Source organism: Bufo gargarizans, chromosome 4 (assembly GCF_014858855.1).
Source record: "Bufo gargarizans isolate SCDJY-AF-19 chromosome 4, ASM1485885v1, whole genome shotgun sequence".
Taxonomy (NCBI): domain Eukaryota; kingdom Metazoa; phylum Chordata; class Amphibia; order Anura; family Bufonidae; genus Bufo; species Bufo gargarizans.
In genome coordinates this window covers 412,149,600-412,174,037 of record NC_058083.1, presented here as the reverse complement: position 1 = coordinate 412,174,037, position 24,438 = coordinate 412,149,600, and the positions used below count along the sequence as shown (strand labels likewise).

The 24,438-nt window shown below is 45.7% G+C and overlaps 1 protein-coding gene across 3 annotated transcripts in view; it reads left to right on the top strand.

The window, feature by feature from the left end:
• Positions 1–24,438, top strand: part of RGS17 (regulator of G protein signaling 17) — a 136,164-nt gene that overhangs the window by 94,430 nt on the left and 17,296 nt on the right. For all 3 annotated transcript variants that reach the window (XM_044291498.1, XM_044291497.1, XM_044291496.1), the window contains exon 4: positions 3,244–3,478. In XM_044291498.1, the coding sequence (XP_044147433.1) occupies positions 3,244–3,478 (235 nt within the window). The remainder of the gene's footprint in view (positions 1–3,243; positions 3,479–24,438) is intronic.

Here is a 24,438-nt window from a genome sequence, read left to right as displayed (position 1 = left end):
CATCTGGTATCGCCGTACTCAGGAGAAGTTGGGGAATGTGTTTTGGGGTGTCATTTTACATATACCCATGCTGGGTGAGAGAAATATCTTGGCAAAAGATAACTTTTCCCATTTTTTTATACAAAGTTGGCATTTGACCAAGATATTTTTCTCACCCAGCATGGGTATATGTAAAATGACACCCCAAAACACATTCCCCAACTTCTCCTGAGTACGGCGATACCAGATGTGTGACACTTTTTTGCAGCCAATGTGGGCAAAGGGGCACATATTCCAAAGTGCACCTTTCGGATTTCGCAGGCCATTTTTTACACATTTTGATTGCAAAGTACTTCTCACACATTTGGGCCCCTAAATTGCCAGGGCAGTATAACTACCCCACAAGTGACCCCATTTTGGAAAGAAGACACCCCAAGGTATTCCGTGAGGGGCACGGCGAGTTCCTAGAATTTTTTATTTTTTGTCACAAGTTAGCGGAAAATTATGATTTTTCTTTTTTTTTCTTTTTTCCTTACAAAGTCTCATATTCCACTAACTTGCGACAAAAAATAAAAAATTCTAGGAACTCGCCATGCCCCTCACGGAATACCTTGGGGTGTCTTCTTTCCAAAATGGGGTCACTTGTGGCGTAGTTATACTGCCCTGGCAATTTAGGGGCCCAAATGTGTGAGAAGAACTTTGCAATCAAAATGTGTAAAAAATGGCCGGCGAAATCCGAAAGGTGCACTTTGGAATATGTGCCCCTTTGCCCACCTTGGCTGCAAAAAAGTGTGACACATCTGGTATCGCCGTACTCAGGAGAAGTTGGGGAATGTGTTTTGGGGTGTCATTTTACATATACCCATGCTGGGTGAGAAAAATATCTTGGTCAAATGCCAACTTTGTATAAAAAAATTGGAAAAGTTGTCTTTTGCCAAGATATTTCTCTCACCCAGCATGGGTATATGTAAAATGACACCCCAAAACACATTCCCCAACTTCTCCTGAGTACGGCGATACCAGATGTGTGACACTTTTTTGCAGCCAATGTGGGCAAAGGGGCACATATTCCAAAGTGCACCTTTCGGATTTCGCAGGCCATTTTTTACACATTTTGATTGCAAAGTACTTCTCACACATTTGGGCCCCTAAATTGCCAGGGCAGTATAACTACCCCACAAGTGACCCCATTTTGGAAAGAAGACACCCCAAGGTATTCCGTGAGGGGCCTGGCGAGTTCCTAGAATTTTTTATTTTTTGTCGCAAGTTAGTGGAATATGAGACTTTGTAAGAAAAAAAAAAAATTAAATAAAAATCATCATTTTCCGCTAACTTGTGACAAAAAATAAAAAGTTCTATGAACTCACTATGCCCATCAGCGAATACCCTAGGGTGTTTACTTTCCGAAATGGGGTCATTTGTGGGGTTTTTCTACTGTCTGGGCATTGTAGAACCTCAGGAAACATGACAGGTGCTCAGAAAGTCAGAGCTGCTTCAAAAAGCGGAAATTCACATTTTTGTACCATAGTTTGTAAACGCTATAACTTTTACCCAAACCATTTTTTTTTTTTGCCCAAACATTTTTTTTTTATCAAAGACATGTAGAACAATAAATTTAGCGAAAAATTTATATATGGATGTCGTTTTTTTTTTGCAAAATTTTACAGCTGAAAGTGAAAAATTTCATTTTTTTGCAAAAAAATCGTTACATTTCGATTAATAACAAAAAAAGTAAAAATGTCAGCAGCAATGTAATACCACCAAATGAAAGCTCTATTAGTGAGAAGAAAAGGAGGTAAAATTCATTTGGGTGGTAAGTTGCATGACCGAGCGATAAACTGTGAAAGTAGTGTAGTGCCGAAGTGTAAAAAGTGCTCTGGTCATGAAGGGGGTTTTAGCTAGCGGGGCTGAAGTGGTTAAGTATATCTTTGATTTTATAAAACTGACCTATCATATAGCCATTTCAGCAATTTATTATACAAGAAGAATATGAGACATGGAAGCTACACTCGGATTGGCTGCTATGGGTAACAAAGATAGTTTTAGTTTAGTTTAATACATCTCCTAATATGTGGCCGTGTATAGTCTCAAGCTTTACCAACCAGTACACTTTAAAAGGGTTGTCCCACTAAAACTATCTATCCAAGGAGATAGGTGATAAATGTCAGCTCACAGAGGGCCCAACTGCTGGGGCCCTCGGCAATCCCGAGAAAAAGAAGTCCTTGAGTCCCTCTCTGAATAGCATTCATGTTGGTCCACCACTCCATTTACTTCTATAGGAATTACACAGACACCAAATACATTATGCATTTTTTTCTTTAATGTTGATGTTTGAATGAAAAACTTTCTTTTTTCTTTTTTTTTTTATTACGCATGTTGGCTATCTTCTACTACCAATATGTAGTTTTCTAGTTATCTTCTTTGATAATTAGGTGGATCTTGATTTATTTAATATATTACATATGACATTTGAGTTGGGCGTATATGTGATCTCATATAGTATGGCAAATAAATAGGTAAACAAGTAACAAACTTGCAACACAGTCTTGGCCATAACACCCATCATGCATCCGAGATTGCTGTGTAACGGTGCAGCCATTGAATGGGGTTGGAGTGCAACACTTAAATTGCTACAACTGTGGCCCCAGAATTGCAAATAATCGAGTAGGGATGGATTTTTTGTGATCTTGGGGTTGTGGTTGCAGCAACTTGTGAGTTGTGCTGTGACCCCATTCGGTTCAGTGGCTACACCTAAATCTTTGGTCACACCATGGGCATTGTGGCCACCTCAGCATTATAATACCCCCTGGAGCGAGAGAAGTTTGAAAATTAGGAAATTAGAGGAAATATGAATAGAGTTTGTCTTAATGGATCAACTTTTTTCATCTCTGTCCAAGGGGTAGCCCTATGCAGGTTCACAGTATCCACAATAAAGTAAGATAATTGTAGCCTGAATTGGAGTAGGAGCCCCCACCCATAGTCAGCTGCATTGGGTCCCACTATGACATGTACGTATACCAATGTTGGTATGTGTTTTTGAAAAATGATGTGATATATTATGTTGACACCAAATTCTGTGATGTTCATATCAACATGCTCACATACATTACAACAGTTATCTTTGTATGATACAATTAATCTAAAAACACTACTAATAATCCTACTGGATCTGTTTTTGTCGCACAACCATCTCGCTCTGTACAATCACTGTTAATGACACAAAGTACATATGAGAGTAGACTAATAAGACATTTTGACTTTCAGCCAAATTCCAACTACTGAGGAAATTCTGTCTTGGTCTCATAATTTTGACAAGATGATGCGGAGTCCTGCAGGAAGAAATCTCTTCCGAGAATTTTTACGCACAGAATACAGTGAAGAAAATCTGCTTTTCTGGCTGGCATGTGAAGACTTGAAGAATGAACAAAATAAGAAACTTGTCGAAGAAAAGGCTAGGAATATATATGAAGATTACATCTCCATACTTTCACCAAAAGAGGTAAGTCCTTCCTGTTAGTTAGTGATGTCCTTTGCAATTAATGAAAAATGGAGAAATAAAAGTGCAATTCAAAAATGTTTTTGGAGCATAATGTACATTTTTGGTAAAACTTTTTTTATCTAAAATTTCCTTTTTTGGGTGAAAGTAATAGTATCCTTAAATATGTTGTTCAGCTCTTTGCAAGTGAGGGCCTATCCAGACGCACAGCACCCTTGTTTATCAGCTGTTTTGTAGTAGCTCCAGAACTTGACAGATCTGTCCATTGTGCAGTGGACAGAGCTGGTAACAGCATTGCTACTTGCACTGAAGTGAATGGGAGCAGTGCTGCAATAATGAGCTGCATCCACTTCACGACAGACGGACCTGTGTATTTCCTGCTCACAGTTCTGGAGTTACTGCAGATCAGCTGGGTGTTTGACTGTCATTGATCAGATAGTGATGATGGCCTATCCTGAAGATAGGTCATCATTTGTAAGGAGTTGGACAACCCCTTCAACTTATAGCTTAATATATGATCCTGATAATTAAACAATCTGAATAATATGATTTGTGGTTTTTCTTTTCTGCTAAGAAATGGTTTAAATCAGAACATATCTAGAACAATAATGATGCAAAATGGCAAATGTTTAAAAGTAAAATACTTTCTTTGACAAAAAATATTGCTGCAAAAATCAGCATGCCGTTATCACTCAGGTAGATATGAAAATGAGTACAGGTGTTGTCTGATTAGACACCGGGTCTCCCCACAAGAGGGCATAAAATGCTTCCCCCACTTCCCTATGAAAAGGCTCAGAGGCAACTTTTAGGTAGTATACCTTTCTTTTGGTGAGAGATCATTCACTGCTATACATGCCTCTGTGATGAAGGTAAAGACATTTTGCCCAGTTGAAAGACTTTGAGAGTGGGGCACATAATTTAACTGGTGAATTGCCTTCCATCTAGGCCATTCTTAACTAGCTGTAAGGAGGTGTTGGAAGCACCTGCAGACAAACACAAACGGCTCCCACAGTTTTATTGTCCACCATCCAGACACAGGTGTCACCTTCATGACACGCTGCTGTCTCTGGACCATTTTCAAGCACTTAGCAGAAGGAAATTTTACATCAGTATCTCTGACTCATGTGTGTCAGCTGCCATCTACACCTATTCCAAGAGGTAGTGGCCTATTTAAGTCCTGGCTAACCCCTTTAAAGTGTACCTCTTGTTATGGCAGTGAGTGTGGAACCACTGAGTCAAGCAACAGATTATGTTTTCATCTACAGTAAACCTAATAGCGTTATCCTGGCAGTGACCCTTAAACCCCTATATGGGGATCTAGAGTTCACTGTAGGGGAGACAATGGTGGTCAGGTAAAATCATAGTTAGGTACAGGTCAGGTCAGGCTAAGTAGGTGCAATATAGTAAATAAGCCGAAGTCAGGGTAGGAAACGAAGGGTCAATGCGGAGGTCTGACATGAGACAGGACAGGCAGTGGAAGGTCAAAATCCAGGAATCAGGCAGAGTTCGGTACACGGGGAGACAAACAGATACAGCACACCTTTGCAGGGAACTAGCAACCTAGATTACCTATTGTTCAGGCACCTTACAACAGGAGAAGGTGCCTTAAGTAACCTGAGCTGTCCAGCAAATGGGTGTACATGCACACTAGCCCTTTAAGAGCCAGGGAGCACACGCACCTTATGGGCAGACTGGAGAGGCCTAGCTGCCAAAAACGGCACAGCCTGCTAGGGAAGACAGAGCAGATCATCTGGTTCTAAGCTATCAGAGAAAACACTGAGGGGTGAGTGGAATGATTATTATTACACCTCTGATTATGAACAACTTTCCATAAATCAATATTACAAGTAGAGGGCACACAGCTCTTCAGCGCACCACATGGGCAAGCTGATGAGCAGGAAAGCACAGGCTATGGCCTGCAAGGGGAGACAGAGCAGATGTTCCTGGTAGCCAGGCCTGCTGAAACGAAGCCACGGGTGGTCGGCAGAGAAAACACTGAGGGGTCAGTGGAATGGCGCCCGTGCCTACCCAGGAGAACAGGGCAGCAACAGTCTTCCAATGTAACACTGCTGATTATAAAAAAAAAACGTATAAATCAATTTTACAACTGATAATTAGAGATCAGCGAATAAAAAAAAAATATTGGTTCAATCTAAATGTATTCGCATTAAAAACTGCTATTTCCTGGCTTTATAGTGGTGTAGAACACTGTGCTTTGCAGTAACCCGCATGGGGAGTCTGCTGTGGTAGTAAAATAATACTGTGAGTCAATATGACATGCAGATGACAGGCATCACTCTTAGAATCACTGCACACTTCACTTATTTGGGCAGTCACAGGGCCAAAACTGATCAAATAACTCAAGTATAAGCACAGCCTTACAGGTCGATGTAAGCGCCAAGAAGTAGTGCACTCCTTTTACACCGTCGTCAGCTCATTCTACATAGATGTCTACAGAACTGTTCTATTATATACAAGTAGAGCCCCCCGACATTGTGCAGAGGGTGTCAGCAGTAAGTTTGTGTTGATGTCACTGATTATTTTGCCCTTTCTCTGATCCGTCAGAACAATAACCCACAAAAAACTGATTCTGTCTGTTGACCATCCGCCTTGACTCGGTCAGCATTTGGGCAGTAATCCATCAGTATTGCTAATGCCCAAAAAAACAGGAGTTGATCCAAAACAGAGATGACACATGAATGGAATATTTGCACGTCTTCTGTGTTTTGTACCCACTCCTGCTTTTGGCTACCAAGTCACAAGCCAATTCTGATGGAACCATACAGGCCTTACAGCTGCTACACAGACAGGATTCGGTGTGCGTCTCATTTTTCCTTCCTTCTGACAGATCAGAAGAAGGGTCAAATAAATGATGATGCCAGCCAGACCCAAAGGCAAAATAGTGGCCCAGTGTCACGGAAGGTGTACAGGAAACTAGAAGACACAAAATGAATATCCGACTCACTGGATCCAAAACTAAGGAACATAAGGGAGAGCCCTGCATCAGACCTGGCTCTCTCCCTGACTGCTCAGCCTATGCGAAAATACCAATGGTAGATGATCGCATATCCACGTACCTCGACTGTGTAACTCCTGAACACCCTATAATAGTGAGGGGAGACGGCCACCGGCTCCCTACACTTGATATGGAGGGAGTCAGGGTCACCTGGGATCCAGCAAACAGAAAAACACAAATTAATGAACAAAACGTATCTGTAGAAGACTTAGAAGTAGGATCAGCATGCACACACTCCAGGAAGGAATATAAACCGCAAAGTGAAGCAGTCTGGGAAGGGATTTAAAGGGATGCAATCAGTGCAACTACATGACAGCTGAGAGAGGCTAACGAGATGAGAAAATAAAAGTAAAACAAAAGGAAGCTCAAGGAGGAGGTTCTGAAAGGCATCTGTCAGAGCTTCTCAGATGTCTGGTGGTGACAGTACCCCTCCTTCTACGAGTGTACTCCGGACACTCAGAGCCCACCTTCTCAGGATGGAACCTATGGAAAGCCCTGATGAGACGAGTGGCCTTAATGTCCGTCACTGGGACCCACATCCTCTCCTCAGGACCATAACCCTCCCAATGAACGAGGTACTGGAGAGAACCGCGGACCACACGAGAATCCACAAACCTAGAGACCTGAAATTCAAGATTACCATCAACCACAATCGGAGGAGGAGGCAACGACGAGGGTACAATGGGTTGGACATAAGGTTTTAATAAGGACTTATGAAAAACATTATGGATCTTCCAAGTCTGAGGAAGATCAAGACGGTAGGCAACAGGATTGATGACGGACAAGATTTTGTAAGGCCCAATAAACTTAGGACCCAACTTCCAGGAGGGAACCTTCAATTTGATATTCTTAGTAGACAACCACACCCGATCACCAACATTCAGGTCCGGACCAGGCACTCTTATCCGCTACACGCTTATATCTCTCACTCATGCTCTTTAGATTATCCTGAATCTTTTGCCAAATAGATGACAAAGACAAGGAGAATCTGTCCTCATCAGGTAAACCAGAAGACCCCTCTCCAGAGAATGTCCCAAACTGCGGATGAAACCCATATGCACCAAAAAATGGTGACTTATCAGAGGACTCCTGATGACGGTTATTTAAAGCAAACTCAGCAAGGGACAAAAAAGAACACCAATCCTCCTGATTCTCCGCCACAAAACAGCGCAGATATGTCTCCAGATTCTGATTGACGCGCTCTGTCTGGCCATTCGACTGTGGGTGGAAAGAAGAAGAGAATGACAACCGAACCCCCAAGCTTGAACAGAAAGCCTTCCAGAATCTGGAAACAAACTGCGTGCCCCTATCAGAGACTGTGTCTAAAGGAATACCATGCAATTTGACAATGTGATCAATAAATGCCTGCGCCAGCGTCTTAGCATTGGGCAAGCCAGGAAAAGGGATGAAATGCACCATTTTGCTAAAACGGTCCACCACCACTAGAATCACAGTCTTCCCCGAGGATCGAGGCAGGTCCGTAATGAAGTCCATGGACAGATGTGTCCAAGGACGGGAAGGAATGGGTAAGGGAAGGAGAGGACCTGATGGCCGTGAATGAGGGACTTTGGCACGAGCGCAGGTCTCGCAGGCTGCCACAAAACCCTCAACCGACTTACGAAGCGCCGGCCACCAGAATCTCTGAGCGATGAGATCCACTGTGGCTCTTGCCCCCGGGTGCCCACCAAGGACAGTATCGTGGTGTTCCTTAAAAATCTTGTGTCTTAAAGCGAGAGGCACAAACAACCTCCCAGGAGGACAAAGATCAGGAGCCTCTGACTGGGCTACCTGAACCTCTGCCTCCAATTCAGGATAAAGAGCAGAGACCACCACACCTTCAGCCAAAATGGGACCCGGGTCTTCAAAATTCCCACCTCCCGGAAAACAACGTGACAGGGCATCCGCCTTCACATTCTTAACCCCAGGGCGGAACGTGGCAACAAAATTAAACCTGGAAAAAAACAAAGACCATCGGGCCTGTCTCGGGTTCAGACGCTTGGCTGACTCCAAGTAGGCCAGATTCTTATGGTCAGTAAACACGGTAATAGGGTGTCTGGCTCCCTCTAGCCAATGGCGCCATTCCTCAAAAGCCAACTTGATGGCCAACAACTCCCTATCTCCCACATCGTAATTTCTCTCTGCGGAGGAGAGTTTCTTCGAGAAAAAGGCACACCGTCGCCATTTGGCAGGAGAGGGACCCTGAGACAAGACCGCATCCACACCCACCTCAGAAGCATCAACCTCAGCTATGAAGGGTAGAGAAATATCAGGTTGTACCAAGATGGGAGCGGAAGCAAAACTCTCCTTGATATTAGAAAAGGCCTTACGCACCTCTACCGACCATAAGGAAAAATCTACCCACTTTCTAGTCATATCAATGAGTGGTTTAACAACAGAGGAATAATTCAAAATAAACTTCCTGTAATAATTGGCAAAGCCCAAAAACCGCATCAGCGCCTTCTGATTCTCAGGAAGCTCCCACTCAAGCACAGGGCGGACCTTCTCGGGGTCCATGCGAAAACCAGAAGCGGAGAGAAGAAACCCCAGAAATTGAATTTCTGGAACCGCAAACACATTTTTTTCCAGTTTAGCGTACAATTTATTCTCCCGCAGGATGAGCAAGACCTGACGTAAGTGTTCCTTATGAGTTTTGAAATCAGGAGAAAAAATCAAAATGTCATCTAGATACACTAATACAAATTTCCCCATTAAATGATAAAAAATGCTGTTCACAAAATGCTGAAAGGCGGCTGGAGCATTCATCAAACCAAAAGGCATAACCAAATTCTCAAAATGGCCCTCAGGGGTATTGAAGGCCGTCTTCCATTCGTCTCTTTCTCTGACCCTGACCAGGTTGTATGCCCCTCTTAGATCCAACTTGGAAAAAACTTTAGCCCCAACAATCTGGTTAAACAGGTCCGGGATCAGAGGAAGCGGATAAGGGTCACAAATTGTGATACTGTTCAGCTCCCTGAAATCCAGACATGGTCTTAAAGAACCATCTTTTTTCTTAACAAAGAAAAAAACAGCGGCAACAGGTGACTTCGAGGGTCGTATGTGTCCCTTTCTCAGACTCTCAGAGATATAAGCACGCATAGCGACCCTTTCAGGTTGGGAGAGATTGTATAAACGAGACTTAGGCAGCTTGGCGCCTGGGGTGAGATTAATAGGGCAATCGTACTCCCTGTGCGGGGGCAAGTCCTGAACACCACTCTCAGAGAAGACATCCGAAAATTCTGAGAGAAAAGATGGTACAGTCTTAGTAGAAACCTCAGAAACAGATGTCGTGAGGCAATTCTCTCTGCAAAAGTCACTCCAACCATTTATTTGCCTCGCTTGCCAATCAATGGTGGGTTTATGTTTAGTGAGCCAGGGTAGCCCCAACACAAGAGGAGTAGGCAACCCGCTAAGGACGAAACATGACACATCCTAAACATGAGCATCACTCACAATCAAACGGATATTGTGAACTATGCCCTTTAACGATTTCTGAGAAAGTGGAGCGGAATCAATAGCAAAAACAGGTATATCCTTTCCCAAAGTACATACCTGGAAACCATGAGTTATAGCAAATTGATTATCAATAAGATTGACAGCTGCTCCACTATCTACAAAAATCTAACAAAAAATGTTCTTGCTCTCTAGCGCCACCCTGGCAGGTAGGACAAAACGGGAATTACAAGCAAACGGAAAACCTTCAATTTCCGCATCAACCTTGCCAATGGTAACAGATGGAACATTTTTAAAGGATTTTTTTCTTTTAGTTTCTTTATTACTCTCAAAAGACTGTCTGAATCTCCTAAAGGGACAAACATTTGCCAAATGATTTATACCCCCACAACAGAAACAAACCTTCCTATGAGGACTGAATCTTCCACTGTCAGAGGCAATCAAACCGAGCTGCATGGGCTCCTGCTCAGAAGGGATTGAAAGCGACTGAGACCCCTGTGCACTGAATGAGACCGCCGCACTGTCCTGGGACTGAGTATGACAGGAAGGAGTGATCTCTCCTCTCTCTCTAAGACGCCTGTCAATACGAGCGGCCCGAGACATGGCAGAGTCCAAGGAGGTAGGTCTCTCATGAAAGGCAAATGCATCTTTCAATCCCTCTGAAAGACCATGGCAAAATTGACTTCGGAGTGCAGCATCAATCCAACCAGTATCAGCTGCCCATCTCCGAAATTCTGAGCAGTATATCTCTGCAGATTGTTTACCCTGACATAAAAGACGTAGTCTAGACTCAGCCAGAGCAATACGATCTGGATCATCATATATCTGACCCAGGGCTAAAAATAATTCATCCACTGAACGGAGGGGCCGTGCCCCCACCGGCAGCGAAAAGGCCCAGGACTGAGCGTTATCCCTGAGCAGCGAGATGATGATCCCCACCCTCCGTTCCTCATCACCAGAGGAATGGGGAAGTAGGCGAAAATGGAGTTTGCAAGCCTCTCTAAAACAAACAAAATTCTCACTACCCCCGGAGAACGTATCCGGGAGCGAGATCTTAGGCTCAGAACAAACTCCATGAACGCAAGCTGAACCGGTCACCTGAAACTGAGAAAGAGTCTTACGGAGATCTGCTACCTCCAATGAAAGACCCTGCATGCGTTCAGTCAAAATGGAAACCGGATCCATGCTTGAGACGGTTTTGGCGGTTTATAATGTCACGGAAGGTGTACAGGAAACTAGAAGACAACAAAATGAATATCCGACTCACTGGATCCAAAACTAAGGAACAAAAGGGAGAGCCCTGCATCAGACCTGGCTCTCTCCCTGACTGCTCAGCCTATGCGAAAATCTCAACGGTAGATGATCGCATATCCACGTACCTCGACTGTATAACTCCTGAACACCCTATAATAGTGAGGGGACATGGCCACCGGCTCCCTACACTTGATACGGAGGGAGTCAGGGTCACCTGGGATCCAGCAAACAGAAAAACACAAATGAATGAACAAAACTTATCTGTAGAAGACTCAGAAGTAGGATCAGCTGTCACTACCAGAGCTTTGAGACGTTCTCACAGCTCTGTTTCTCCACCCCTGTGATGATGTCACTACTAGAGCTTGGAGGAGTTCCCTCTGCCCTGTTTCACGCCCCTCTGATGAGGTCTTTACTTTCGGTTTCCTTCCTCCCAGCTGTCCCTCCTGTGTTTGATTTTGTTGCCTTTAAATCACCCCTCCTTCTCTGTAGAGGTGCGGATTATACTTTTCATTTGAGCTGTATCTCTCGCTTGAGTATCTTCACCTGTGTGATATCTTTTCACTGGATCTGTGTTCTGCTGAAGCAAGTACTTCGGATACTGTCTGCGGAGCTTTATTGTTCTGAATTTCGGAGATGGGCAGCTGATTCAGGTTGGAATGATGCTGCACTCCGGAGTCAGTTCTCTCATGGTCTCTCAGAGAGATTGAAGGATGCGTTTGCTTTCCATGAGAGACCAACGTCCTTAGAGTCTGCCATGTCAGTCTGCCATGTCATTGGCGGTACGCCTTGACAGGCGTCTAAGAGAAAGAAACGAGACCTCTCTGTCCAGTCATTTTCAGTCTTGGGGCAGTTGTGCGGACTCATTCAGTGTGCAGGGGCCTCATCCTCTCTCGGTTCCCTCTGTGGAGGAGCCCATGCAGCTAGGTTGACTTGCCCCTGATAAAGGAGGATTTAGTCCTCAGAGAACTGTGTGTTTTTGTTGTGGGGGCATAGGTCATTTGGCAAATGTTTGTCCGTCTAGGAAATTCTTGAACTGTACAAAGAGTTATAATAAGAGAAAAACCTCAAAGGGTATATCATCAAACTCTGCTTCATCTGCTACTTTGGGCAAAGTTGATGTAGGAATTGATGCTTTTCCTCTGACCTGCAGTTCCCGTTTTCTCTTTGATGCCAGGGTAGCGCTAGGGAGCAAACTCATTTCTTGTGAAATTTTTGTCGATAGTGGAGCGGCCGTCAATCTTATTGATACTCAATTTGTAGCCATGCATGGTTTTCAGGTTTGCACATTAGAAAAGGATATACCTGTTTTTGCTATTGACTCTGCTCCACTCTCACAGAGATCCCTGAAGGGCATTGTTCACAATATCCGGTTAGCGGTAGGTGACACTCATGTGGAGGATATATCTTGTTTCGTCCTTAACGGATTGCCTTCTCCTCTAGTTTTGGGGTTACTCTGGAAGGCAAATAAATGAGTGGAGTAAGTTTTGTAAAGAGAATTGTCTCACAGCGATTTTTGCAGAGGTGTCTACTAAAACGGTGCCATCATTTCTCTATGATTTCTCGGACGTGTTTTCCGAGAGCGGTGTTCAGGAGCTACCTCCTCACCGGGAGTTTGACTGTCCCATTAACCTCATTCCCGGCGCCAAACTGCCAAAAGCACGCCTCTACAATCTCTCACAACCGGAAAGAATCGCAATGCGAACTTATATCTCTGAGAGTCTCGATAAGGGGCATATTCGTCCCTCAAAATCACCTGTTGCCGCTGTTTTTTTTTTTTGTTAAAAAGAAAGATGGCTCTCTGAGACCTTGCCTAGATTTTAGGGAGCTGAACCGTATCACGATTCGCGATCCCTATCCCCTTCCTCTGATCCCGGACCTCTTCAACCAAATTGTTGGGGCCAAGGTTTTTTCCAAATTGGATTTGAGAGGCGCATACAACCTGGTCAGGGTCAGAGAGGGGGATGAATGGAAAACGGCCTTTAATACCCCTAACGGGCATTTTGAGAATCTCGTTATGCCTTTCGGCCTGATGAATGCTCCGGCCGTCTTTCAGCATTTTTTTAACAGTATTTTCTACCATTTAATGGGGAAATTTGTATTGGTGTATCTTGATGATATTTAGATTTTTTCCCCTGATATTCAGACCCATCAGGATAATCTTTTTCAGGTTCTGCGGATTCTGTGGGAGAATAAATTGTACGCCAAGCTGGAGAAATGTGTTTTTATGGTATCGGAGATTCAATTTCTGGGTTTTCTCCTCTCTGCTTCTGGTTTTCGCATGGATCCGGAGAAGGTCCGTGCTGTGCTGGAGTGGGAGCTTCCTGAGAATCAGAAGGCATTGATGCGCTTTCTGGGTTTTGCGAACTATTAAAGAAAGTTCATTTTGAATTATTCCTCTGTTGTCAAACCCCTCACTGACATGACAAAAAAGGGGCAGATTTTTCCTCTTGGTCGGAGGAGGCGCTTCCAGCTTTTTCCAAGATTAAAGAGAGTTTTGCGTCTGCTCCCGTCTTGGTGCATCCCGATGTTTCCTTACCTTTTATTGTTGAGGTGGATGCTTCCGAGGTGGGTGTGGGTGCGGTTTTGTCCCAGGGCCCTTCTCCTGCCAAGTGGCGACCCTGTGCCTTTTTCTCTAAAAAACTCTCCCCGGCAGAGAGAAACTATGATGTGGGAGATAGGGAGTTGTTGGCCATCAAGTTGGCTTTCGAGGAATGGCGCCATTGGTTGGAGGGGGTCAGGCACCCTATCACCGTTTTTACCGACCATAAGAATCTGGCGTACTTGGAGTCGGCTAGGCGTATGAATCCGAGACAGGCCAGATGGTCTCTGTTCTTCTCCAGATTCAATTTTGTCGTTACATTCCGCCCTGGGATCAAAAATGTGAAGGCTGATGCTCTCTCTCACTGTTTTTCGGGAGGAGGAAACTCCGAGGACCTGGGTCCCATTTTGGCGGAGGGGGTGGTTGTTTCTGCTCTGTATTCTGATTTGGAGGCCGAGGTCCAGGCTGCCCAGACTGAGGTACCTGCCCGTTGTCCTCCTGGGAAGTTGTTTGTGCCTCCTGAGTTACGTCACAAACTCTTCAAGGAGCATCATGATACTATTCTTGCTGGTCACCCTGGGAGTAGAGCCACGGTAGATCTCATTGCTTGGAGATTTTGGTGGCTGGCTGTTCGTAAGTCGGTGGAGGGTTTTGTGGCTGCTTGTGAGACGTGCGCTTGCGCTAAGGTCCCTCGTTCACGGCCTTCAGGTCCCCTTCTCCCGTTACCCATACCTTCCCGTCCTTGGACACACCTCTCCATGGACTTTATCACGGATCTTCCTCGTTCCTCAGGGAAGTCGGTGATCCTGGTGGTGGTGGACCGTTTTAGCAAGATGGCTCATTTCGTACCCTTCCCTGGTTTACCCAGTGCTAAAACGTTGGCGCAAGCTTTTGTCAACCATATTGTTAAATTGCATGGCATTCCCTCGGATATTGTTTCCGATAGAGGCACGCAGTTTGTGTCCAGATTCTGGAAGGCTTTCTGTTCTCGCCTGGGGGTTCGGCTGTCCTTCTCTTCTGCTTTTCACCCGCAGTCGAATGGTCAGACTGAACGCGTCAACCAGAATCTGGAGACATATTTGCGCTGTTTTGTGGCAGAGAACCAGGATGATTGGTGTTCATTTCTCCCTCTTGCTGAGTTTGCTCTGAACAACCGTCATCAGGAATCTTCTGATAAGTCACCATTCTTTGGTGCATATGGGTTCCATCCGCAGTTTGGGACATTCTCGGGAGGGGCTCCCTCTGGTTTGCCTGAGGAGGAGAGATTTTCCTCGTCTTTGTCTACCATTTGGCAAAAGATTCAGAGTAATCTTAGAAAGATGAGTGAGAAATATAAGCGTGTGGCTGATAAGAGACGTATGCCTGGTCCGGACCTGAATGTGGGTGATCTGGTGTGGTTGTCTACAAGAAATATTAAACTGAAGGTTCCCTCCTGGAAATTGGGTCCCAAGTTTATTGGGCCTTATAAAATCTTGTCAGTCGTCAATCCTGTTGCCTTCCGTCTTGATCTTCCACGGGTTTGGAAGATACATAATGTATTTCACATGGCTCTTTTAAAACCATATGTCCAGCCCTCCTCTTTGCCTCCTCCTCCGATTTTGGTTGATGGCAATCTGGAGTTTGAGGTTTCCAGAATTGTGGACTCTCGCATTGTCCGCGGTTCTCTTCAGTACCTCGTTCATTGGAAGGGTTATGGTCCTGAGGAGAGGATGTGGGTTCCGGTGTCGGACATTAAAGCCACTCGCCTCATCAGGGCATTTCATAAGGCTCATCCTGAGACGGTGGGTCCTGGGTGTCCGGAGTCCACCCGCAGAGGGGGGGTACTGTCACTACCAGAGCTTTGAGACGTTCTCACAGCTCTGTTTCTCCACCCCTGTGATGATGTCACTACTAGAGCTTGGAGGACTTCCCTCTGCCCTGTTTCTCCGCCCCTGTGATGAGGTCTTTACTTTCGGTTTCCTTCCTCCCAGCTGTCCCTCCTGTGTTTGATTTTGTTGCCTTTAAATCACCCCTCCTCCTCTGTAGAGGTGCGGATTATACTTTTCATTTGAGCTGTATCTCTTGCTTGAGTATCTTCACCTGTGTGATATCTTTTCACTGGATCTGTGTTCTGCTGAAGCAAGTACTTCGGATACTGTCTGCTGACTTTGGATCTGTTTTCACTGCAGCTGCACCTCCTTCAGTTAAGTGTACATTCATTTGTGATTTTCTGTTTGCTGGATCCCAGGTGACCCTGACTCCCTCCGTGTCTAGTGTAGGGAGCCGGTGGTTGTGTCTCCTCACTATTGTAGGGTGTTCAGGTGTTATATAGTTGAGGTACGAGGATATGTGATCATCCACCATTGGGGTGTCCGCATAGGCTGAGCAGCTTAGGGAGAGCTTTTAGGGTCTGACAGGGGTCACCCTTTATCCTCCCTAGTTCGGGTCCGGTCAGTTGCTTTTCACTGTGTAGGCTCTTGTTGCTCACTTACAGCCGTGACATCAGCATGCACACACTTCAGGAAGGAATATAAACCGCAAAGTGAAGCAGTCTGGGAAGGGATTTAAAGGGATGCAATCAGTGCAACTACATGACAGCTGAGAGAGGCTAACGAGATGAGAAAATGAAAGTAAAACAAAAGGAAGCTCAAGGAGGAGGTTCTGAAAGGCATCTGTCAGAGCTTCTCAGATGTCTGGTGGTGACACCCAGTCATGAAGTGGGGAGGGTGGGAACAGCATGAGAAGTCCACAGAGTAGCCCTATGACATAGTTGTGAGGTGAAAGCATCAGGAGGAGGCCATAGAGTGGCACAATGACAGAGTGTGGAGGTGGAGGCAGCATCAGGAGGCCACAGAGTGGCAAGGTGACATAGTTTGGAGGTGGCAGCAGCATCAAAAGACCACATAGTGGCAAGGTGGCATAGTGTGAAGGTGGCAGCAGCATGAGGAGACCACAGAGTGGCAAGGTGACATTGTGTGGAGGTGGCAACAGCATGAGGAGACCACAGACCTGAAATTCAAGATTACCATCAACCACAATCGGAGGAGGAGGCAACGACGAGGGTACAATGGGTTGGACATAAGGTTTTAATAAGGACTTATGAAAAACATTATGGATCTTCCAAGTCTGAGGAAGATCAAGACGGTAGGCAACAGGATTGATGACGGACAAGATTTTGTAAGGCCCAATAAACTTAGGACCCAACTTCCAGGAGGGAACCTTCAATTTGATATTCTTAGTAGACAACCACACCCGATCACCAACATTCAGGTCCGGACCAGGCACTCTTATCCGCTACACGCTTATATCTCTCACTCATGCTCTTTAGATTATCCTGAATCTTTTGCCAAATAGATGACAAAGACAAGGAGAATCTGTCCTCATCAGGTAAACCAGAAGACCCCTCTCCAGAGAATGTCCCAAACTGCGGATGAAACCCATATGCACCAAAAAATGGTGACTTATCAGAGGACTCCTGATGACGGTTATTTAAAGCAAACTCAGCAAGGGACAAAAAAGAACACCAATCCTCCTGATTCTCCGCCACAAAACAGCGCAGATATGTCTCCAGATTCTGATTGACGCGCTCTGTCTGGCCATTCGACTGTGGGTGGAAAGAAGAAGAGAATGACAACCGAACCCCCAAGCTTGAACAGAAAGCCTTCCAGAATCTGGAAACAAACTGCGTGCCCCTATCAGAGACTGTGTCTAAAGGAATACCATGCAATTTGACAATGTGATCAATAAATGCCTGCGCCAGCGTCTTAGCATTGGGCAAGCCAGGAAAAGGGATGAAATGCACCATTTTGCTAAAACGGTCCACCACCACTAGAATCACAGTCTTCCCCGAGGATCGAGGCAGGTCCGTAATGAAGTCCATGGACAGATGTGTCCAAGGACGGGAAGGAATGGGTAAGGGAAGGAGAGGACCTGATGGCCGTGAATGAGGGACTTTGGCACGAGCGCAGGTCTCGCAGGCTGCCACAAAACCCTCAACCGACTTACGAAGCGCCGGCCACCAGAATCTCTGAGCGATGAGATCCACTGTGGCTCTTGCCCCCGGGTGCCCACCAAGGACAGTATCGTGGTGTTCCTTAAAAATCTTGTGTCTTAAAGCGAGAGGCACAAACAACCTCCCAGGAGGACAAAGATCAGGAGCCTCTGACTGGGCTACCTGAACCTCTGCCTCCAATTCAGGATAAAGAGCAGAGACCACCACACCTTCAGCCAAAATGGGACCCGGGTCTTCAAAATTCCCACCTCCCGGAAAACAACGTGACAGGGCATCCGCCTTCACATTCTTAACCCCAGGGCGGAACGTGGCAACAAAATTAAACCTGGAAAAAAACAAAGACCATCGGGCCTGTCTCGGGTTCAGACGCTTGGCTGACTCCAAGTAGGCCAGATTCTTATGGTCAGTAAACACGGTAATAGGGTGTCTGGCTCCCTCTAGCCAATGGCGCCATTCCTCAAAAGCCAACTTGATGGCCAACAACTCCCTATCTCCCACATCGTAATTTCTCTCTGCGGAGGAGAGTTTCTTCGAGAAAAAGGCACACCGTCGCCATTTGGCAGGAGAGGGACCCTGAGACAAGACCGCATCCACACCCACCTCAGAAGCATCAACCTCAGCTATGAAGGGTAGAGAAATATCAGGTTGTACCAAGATGGGAGCGGAAGCAAAACTCTCCTTGATATTAGAAAAGGCCTTACGCACCTCTACCGACCATAAGGAAAAATCTACCCACTTTCTAGTCATATCAATGAGTGGTTTAACAACAGAGGAATAATTCAAAATAAACTTCCTGTAATAATTGGCAAAGCCCAAAAACCGCATCAGCGCCTTCTGATTCTCAGGAAGCTCCCACTCAAGCACAGGGCGGACCTTCTCGGGGTCCATGCGAAAACCAGAAGCGGAGAGAAGAAACCCCAGAAATTGAATTTCTGGAACCGCAAACACATTTTTTTCCAGTTTAGCGTACAATTTATTCTCCCGCAGGATGAGCAAGACCTGACGTAAGTGTTCCTTATGAGTTTTGAAATCAGGAGAAAAAATCAAAATGTCATCTAGATACACTAATACAAATTTCCCCATTAAATGATAAAAAATGCTGTTCACAAAATGCTGAAAGGCGGCTGGAGCATTCATCAAACCAAAAGGCATAACCAAATTCTCAAAATGGCCCTCAGGGGTATTGAAGGCCGTCTTCCATTCGTCTCTTTCTCTGACCCTGACCAGGTTGTATGCCCCTCTTAGATCCAACTTGGAAAAAACTTTAGCCCCAACAATCTGGTTAAACAGGTCCGGGATCAGAGGAAGCGGATAAGGGTCACAAATTGTGATACTGTTCAGCTCCCTGAAATCCAGACATGGTCTTAAAGAACCATCTTTTTTCTTAACAAAGAAAAAAACAGCGGCAACAGGTGACTTCGAGGGTCGTATGTGTCCCTTTCTCAGACTCTCAGAGATATAAGCACGCATAGCGACCCTTTCAGGTTGGGAGAGATTGTATAAACGAGACTTAGGCAGCTTGGCGCCTGGGGTGAGATTAATAGGGCAATCGTACTCCCTGTGCGGGGGCAAGTCCTGAACACCACTCTCAGAGAAGACATCCGAAAATTCTGAGAGAAAAGATGGTACAGTCTTAGTAGAAACCTCAGAAACAGATGTCGTGAGGCAATTCTCTCTGCAAAAGTCACTCCAACCATTTATTTGCCTCGCTTGCCAATCAATGGTGGGTTTATGTTTAGTGAGCCAGGGTAGCCCCAACACAAGAGGAGTAGGCAACCCGCTAAGGACGAAACATGACACATCCTAAACATGAGCATCACTCACAATCAAACGGATATTGTGAACTATGCCCTTTAACGATTTCTGAGAAAGTGGAGCGGAATCAATAGCAAAAACAGGTATATCCTTTCCCAAAGTACATACCTGGAAACCATGAGTTATAGCAAATTGATTATCAATAAGATTGACAGCTGCTCCACTATCTACAAAAATCTAACAAAAAATGTTCTTGCTCTCTAGCGCCACCCTGGCAGGTAGGACAAAACGGGAATTACAAGCAAACGGAAAACCTTCAATTTCCGCATCAACCTTGCCAATGGTAACAGATGGAACATTTTTAAAGGATTTTTTTCTTTTAGTTTCTTTATTACTCTCAAAAGACTGTCTGAATCTCCTAAAGGGACAAACATTTGCCAAATGATTTATACCCCCACAACAGAAACAAACCTTCCTATGAGGACTGAATCTTCCACTGTCAGAGGCAATCAAACCGAGCTGCATGGGCTCCTGCTCAGAAGGGATTGAAAGCGACTGAGACCCCTGTGCACTGAATGAGACCGCCGCACTGTCCTGGGACTGAGTATGACAGGAAGGAGTGATCTCTCCTCTCTCTCTAAGACGCCTGTCAATACGAGCGGCCCGAGACATGGCAGAGTCCAAGGAGGTAGGTCTCTCATGAAAGGCAAATGCATCTTTCAATCCCTCTGAAAGACCATGGCAAAATTGACTTCGGAGTGCAGCATCAATCCAACCAGTATCAGCTGCCCATCTCCGAAATTCTGAGCAGTATATCTCTGCAGATTGTTTACCCTGACATAAAAGACGTAGTCTAGACTCAGCCAGAGCAATACGATCTGGATCATCATATATCTGACCCAGGGCTAAAAATAATTCATCCACTGAACGGAGGGGCCGTGCCCCCACCGGCAGCGAAAAGGCCCAGGACTGAGCGTTATCCCTGAGCAGCGAGATGATGATCCCCACCCTCCGTTCCTCATCACCAGAGGAATGGGGAAGTAGGCGAAAATGGAGTTTGCAAGCCTCTCTAAAACAAACAAAATTCTCACTACCCCCGGAGAACGTATCCGGGAGCGAGATCTTAGGCTCAGAACAAACTCCATGAACGCAAGCTGAACCGGTCACCTGAAACTGAGAAAGAGTCTTACGGAGATCTGCTACCTCCAATGAAAGACCCTGCATGCGTTCAGTCAAAATGGAAACCGGATCCATGCTTGAGACGGTTTTGGCGGTTTATAATGTCACGGAAGGTGTACAGGAAACTAGAAGACAACAAAATGAATATCCGACTCACTGGATCCAAAACTAAGGAACAAAAGGGAGAGCCCTGCATCAGACCTGGCTCTCTCCCTGACTGCTCAGCCTATGCGAAAATCTCAACGGTAGATGATCGCATATCCACGTACCTCGACTGTATAACTCCTGAACACCCTATAATAGTGAGGGGACATGGCCACCGGCTCCCTACACTTGATACGGAGGGAGTCAGGGTCACCTGGGATCCAGCAAACAGAAAAACACAAATGAATGAACAAAACTTATCTGTAGAAGACTCAGAAGTAGGATCAGCTGTCACTACCAGAGCTTTGAGACGTTCTCACAGCTCTGTTTCTCCACCCCTGTGATGATGTCACTACTAGAGCTTGGAGGAGTTCCCTCTGCCCTGTTTCACGCCCCTCTGATGAGGTCTTTACTTTCGGTTTCCTTCCTCCCAGCTGTCCCTCCTGTGTTTGATTTTGTTGCCTTTAAATCACCCCTCCTTCTCTGTAGAGGTGCGGATTATACTTTTCATTTGAGCTGTATCTCTCGCTTGAGTATCTTCACCTGTGTGATATCTTTTCACTGGATCTGTGTTCTGCTGAAGCAAGTACTTCGGATACTGTCTGCGGAGCTTTATTGTTCTGAATTTCGGAGATGGGCAGCTGATTCAGGTTGGAATGATGCTGCACTCCGGAGTCAGTTCTCTCATGGTCTCTCAGAGAGATTGAAGGATGCGTTTGCTTTCCATGAGAGACCAACGTCCTTAGAGTCTGCCATGTCAGTCTGCCATGTCATTGGCGGTACGCCTTGACAGGCGTCTAAGAGAAAGAAACGAGACCTCTCTGTCCAGTCATTTTCAGTCTTGGGGCAGTTGTGCGGACTCATTCAGTGTGCAGGGGCCTCATCCTCTCTCGGTTCCCTCTGTGGAGGAGCCCATGCAGCTAGGTTGACTTGCCCCTGATAAAGGAGGATTTAGTCCTCAGAGAACTGTGTGTTTTTGTTGTGGGGGCATAGGTCATTTGGCAAATGTTTGTCCGTCTAGGAAATTCTTGAACTGTACAAAGAGTTATAATAAGAGAAAAACCTCAAAGGGTATATCATCAAACTCTGCTTCATCTGCTACTTTGGGCAAAGTTGATGTAGGAATTGATGCTTTTCCTCTGACCTGCAGTTCCCGTTTTCTCTTTGATGCCAGGGTAGCGCTAGGGAGCAAACTCATTTCTTGTGAAATTTTTGTCGATAGTGGAGCGGCCGTCAATCTTATTGATACTCAATTTGTAGCCATGCATGGTTTTCAGGTTTGCACATTAGAAAAGGATATACCTGTTTTTGCTATTGACTCTGCTCCACTCTCACAGAGATCCCTGAAGGGCATTGTTCACAATATCCGGTTAGCGGTAGGTGACACTCATGTGGAGGATATATCTTGTTTCGTCCTTAACGGATTGCCTTCTCCTCTAGTTTTGGGGTTACTCTGGAAGGCAAATAAATGAGTGGAGTAAGTTTTGTAAAGAGAATTGTCTCACAGCGATTTTTGCAGAGGTGTCTACTAAAACGGTGCCATCATTTCTCTATGATTTCTCGGACGTGTTTTCCGAGAGCGGTGTTCAGGAGCTACCTCCTCACCGGGAGTTTGACTGTCCCATTAACCTCATTCCCGGCGCCAAACTGCCAAAAGCACGCCTCTACAATCTCTCACAACCGGAAAGAATCGCAATGCAAACTTATATCTCTGAGAGTCTCGATAAGGGGCATATTCGTCCCTCAAAATCACCTGTTGCCGCTGTTTTTTTTTTTTGTTAAAAAGAAAGATGGCTCTCTGAGACCTTGCCTAGATTTTAGGGAGCTGAACCGTATCACGATTCGCGATCCCTATCCCCTTCCTCTGATCCCGGACCTCTTCAACCAAATTGTTGGGGCCAAGGTTTTTTCCAAATTGGATTTGAGAGGCGCATACAACCTGGTCAGGGTCAGAGAGGGGGATGAATGGAAAACGGCCTTTAATACCCCTAACGGGCATTTTGAGAATCTCGTTATGCCTTTCGGCCTGATGAATGCTCCGGCCGTCTTTCAGCATTTTTTTAACAGTATTTTCTACCATTTAATGGGGAAATTTGTATTGGTGTATCTTGATGATATTTAGATTTTTTCCCCTGATATTCAGACCCATCAGGATAATCTTTTTCAGGTTCTGCGGATTCTGTGGGAGAATAAATTGTACGCCAAGCTGGAGAAATGTGTTTTTATGGTATCGGAGATTCAATTTCTGGGTTTTCTCCTCTCTGCTTCTGGTTTTCGCATGGATCCGGAGAAGGTCCGTGCTGTGCTGGAGTGGGAGCTTCCTGAGAATCAGAAGGCATTGATGCGCTTTCTGGGTTTTGCGAACTATTAAAGAAAGTTCATTTTGAATTATTCCTCTGTTGTCAAACCCCTCACTGACATGACAAAAAAGGGGCAGATTTTTCCTCTTGGTCGGAGGAGGCGCTTCCAGCTTTTTCCAAGATTAAAGAGAGTTTTGCGTCTGCTCCCGTCTTGGTGCATCCCGATGTTTCCTTACCTTTTATTGTTGAGGTGGATGCTTCCGAGGTGGGTGTGGGTGCGGTTTTGTCCCAGGGCCCTTCTCCTGCCAAGTGGCGACCCTGTGCCTTTTTCTCTAAAAAACTCTCCCCGGCAGAGAGAAACTATGATGTGGGAGATAGGGAGTTGTTGGCCATCAAGTTGGCTTTCGAGGAATGGCGCCATTGGTTGGAGGGGGTCAGGCACCCTATCACCGTTTTTACCGACCATAAGAATCTGGCGTACTTGGAGTCGGCTAGGCGTATGAATCCGAGACAGGCCAGATGGTCTCTGTTCTTCTCCAGATTCAATTTTGTCGTTACATTCCGCCCTGGGATCAAAAATGTGAAGGCTGATGCTCTCTCTCACTGTTTTTCGGGAGGAGGAAACTCCGAGGACCTGGGTCCCATTTTGGCGGAGGGGGTGGTTGTTTCTGCTCTGTATTCTGATTTGGAGGCCGAGGTCCAGGCTGCCCAGACTGAGGTACCTGCCCGTTGTCCTCCTGGGAAGTTGTTTGTGCCTCCTGAGTTACGTCACAAACTCTTCAAGGAGCATCATGATACTATTCTTGCTGGTCACCCTGGGAGTAGAGCCACGGTAGATCTCATTGCTTGGAGATTTTGGTGGCTGGCTGTTCGTAAGTCGGTGGAGGGTTTTGTGGCTGCTTGTGAGACGTGCGCTTGCGCTAAGGTCCCTCGTTCACGGCCTTCAGGTCCCCTTCTCCCGTTACCCATACCTTCCCGTCCTTGGACACACCTCTCCATGGACTTTATCACGGATCTTCCTCGTTCCTCAGGGAAGTCGGTGATCCTGGTGGTGGTGGACCGTTTTAGCAAGATGGCTCATTTCGTACCCTTCCCTGGTTTACCCAGTGCTAAAACGTTGGCGCAAGCTTTTGTCAACCATATTGTTAAATTGCATGGCATTCCCTCGGATATTGTTTCCGATAGAGGCACGCAGTTTGTGTCCAGATTCTGGAAGGCTTTCTGTTCTCGCCTGGGGGTTCGGCTGTCCTTCTCTTCTGCTTTTCACCCGCAGTCGAATGGTCAGACTGAACGCGTCAACCAGAATCTGGAGACATATTTGCGCTGTTTTGTGGC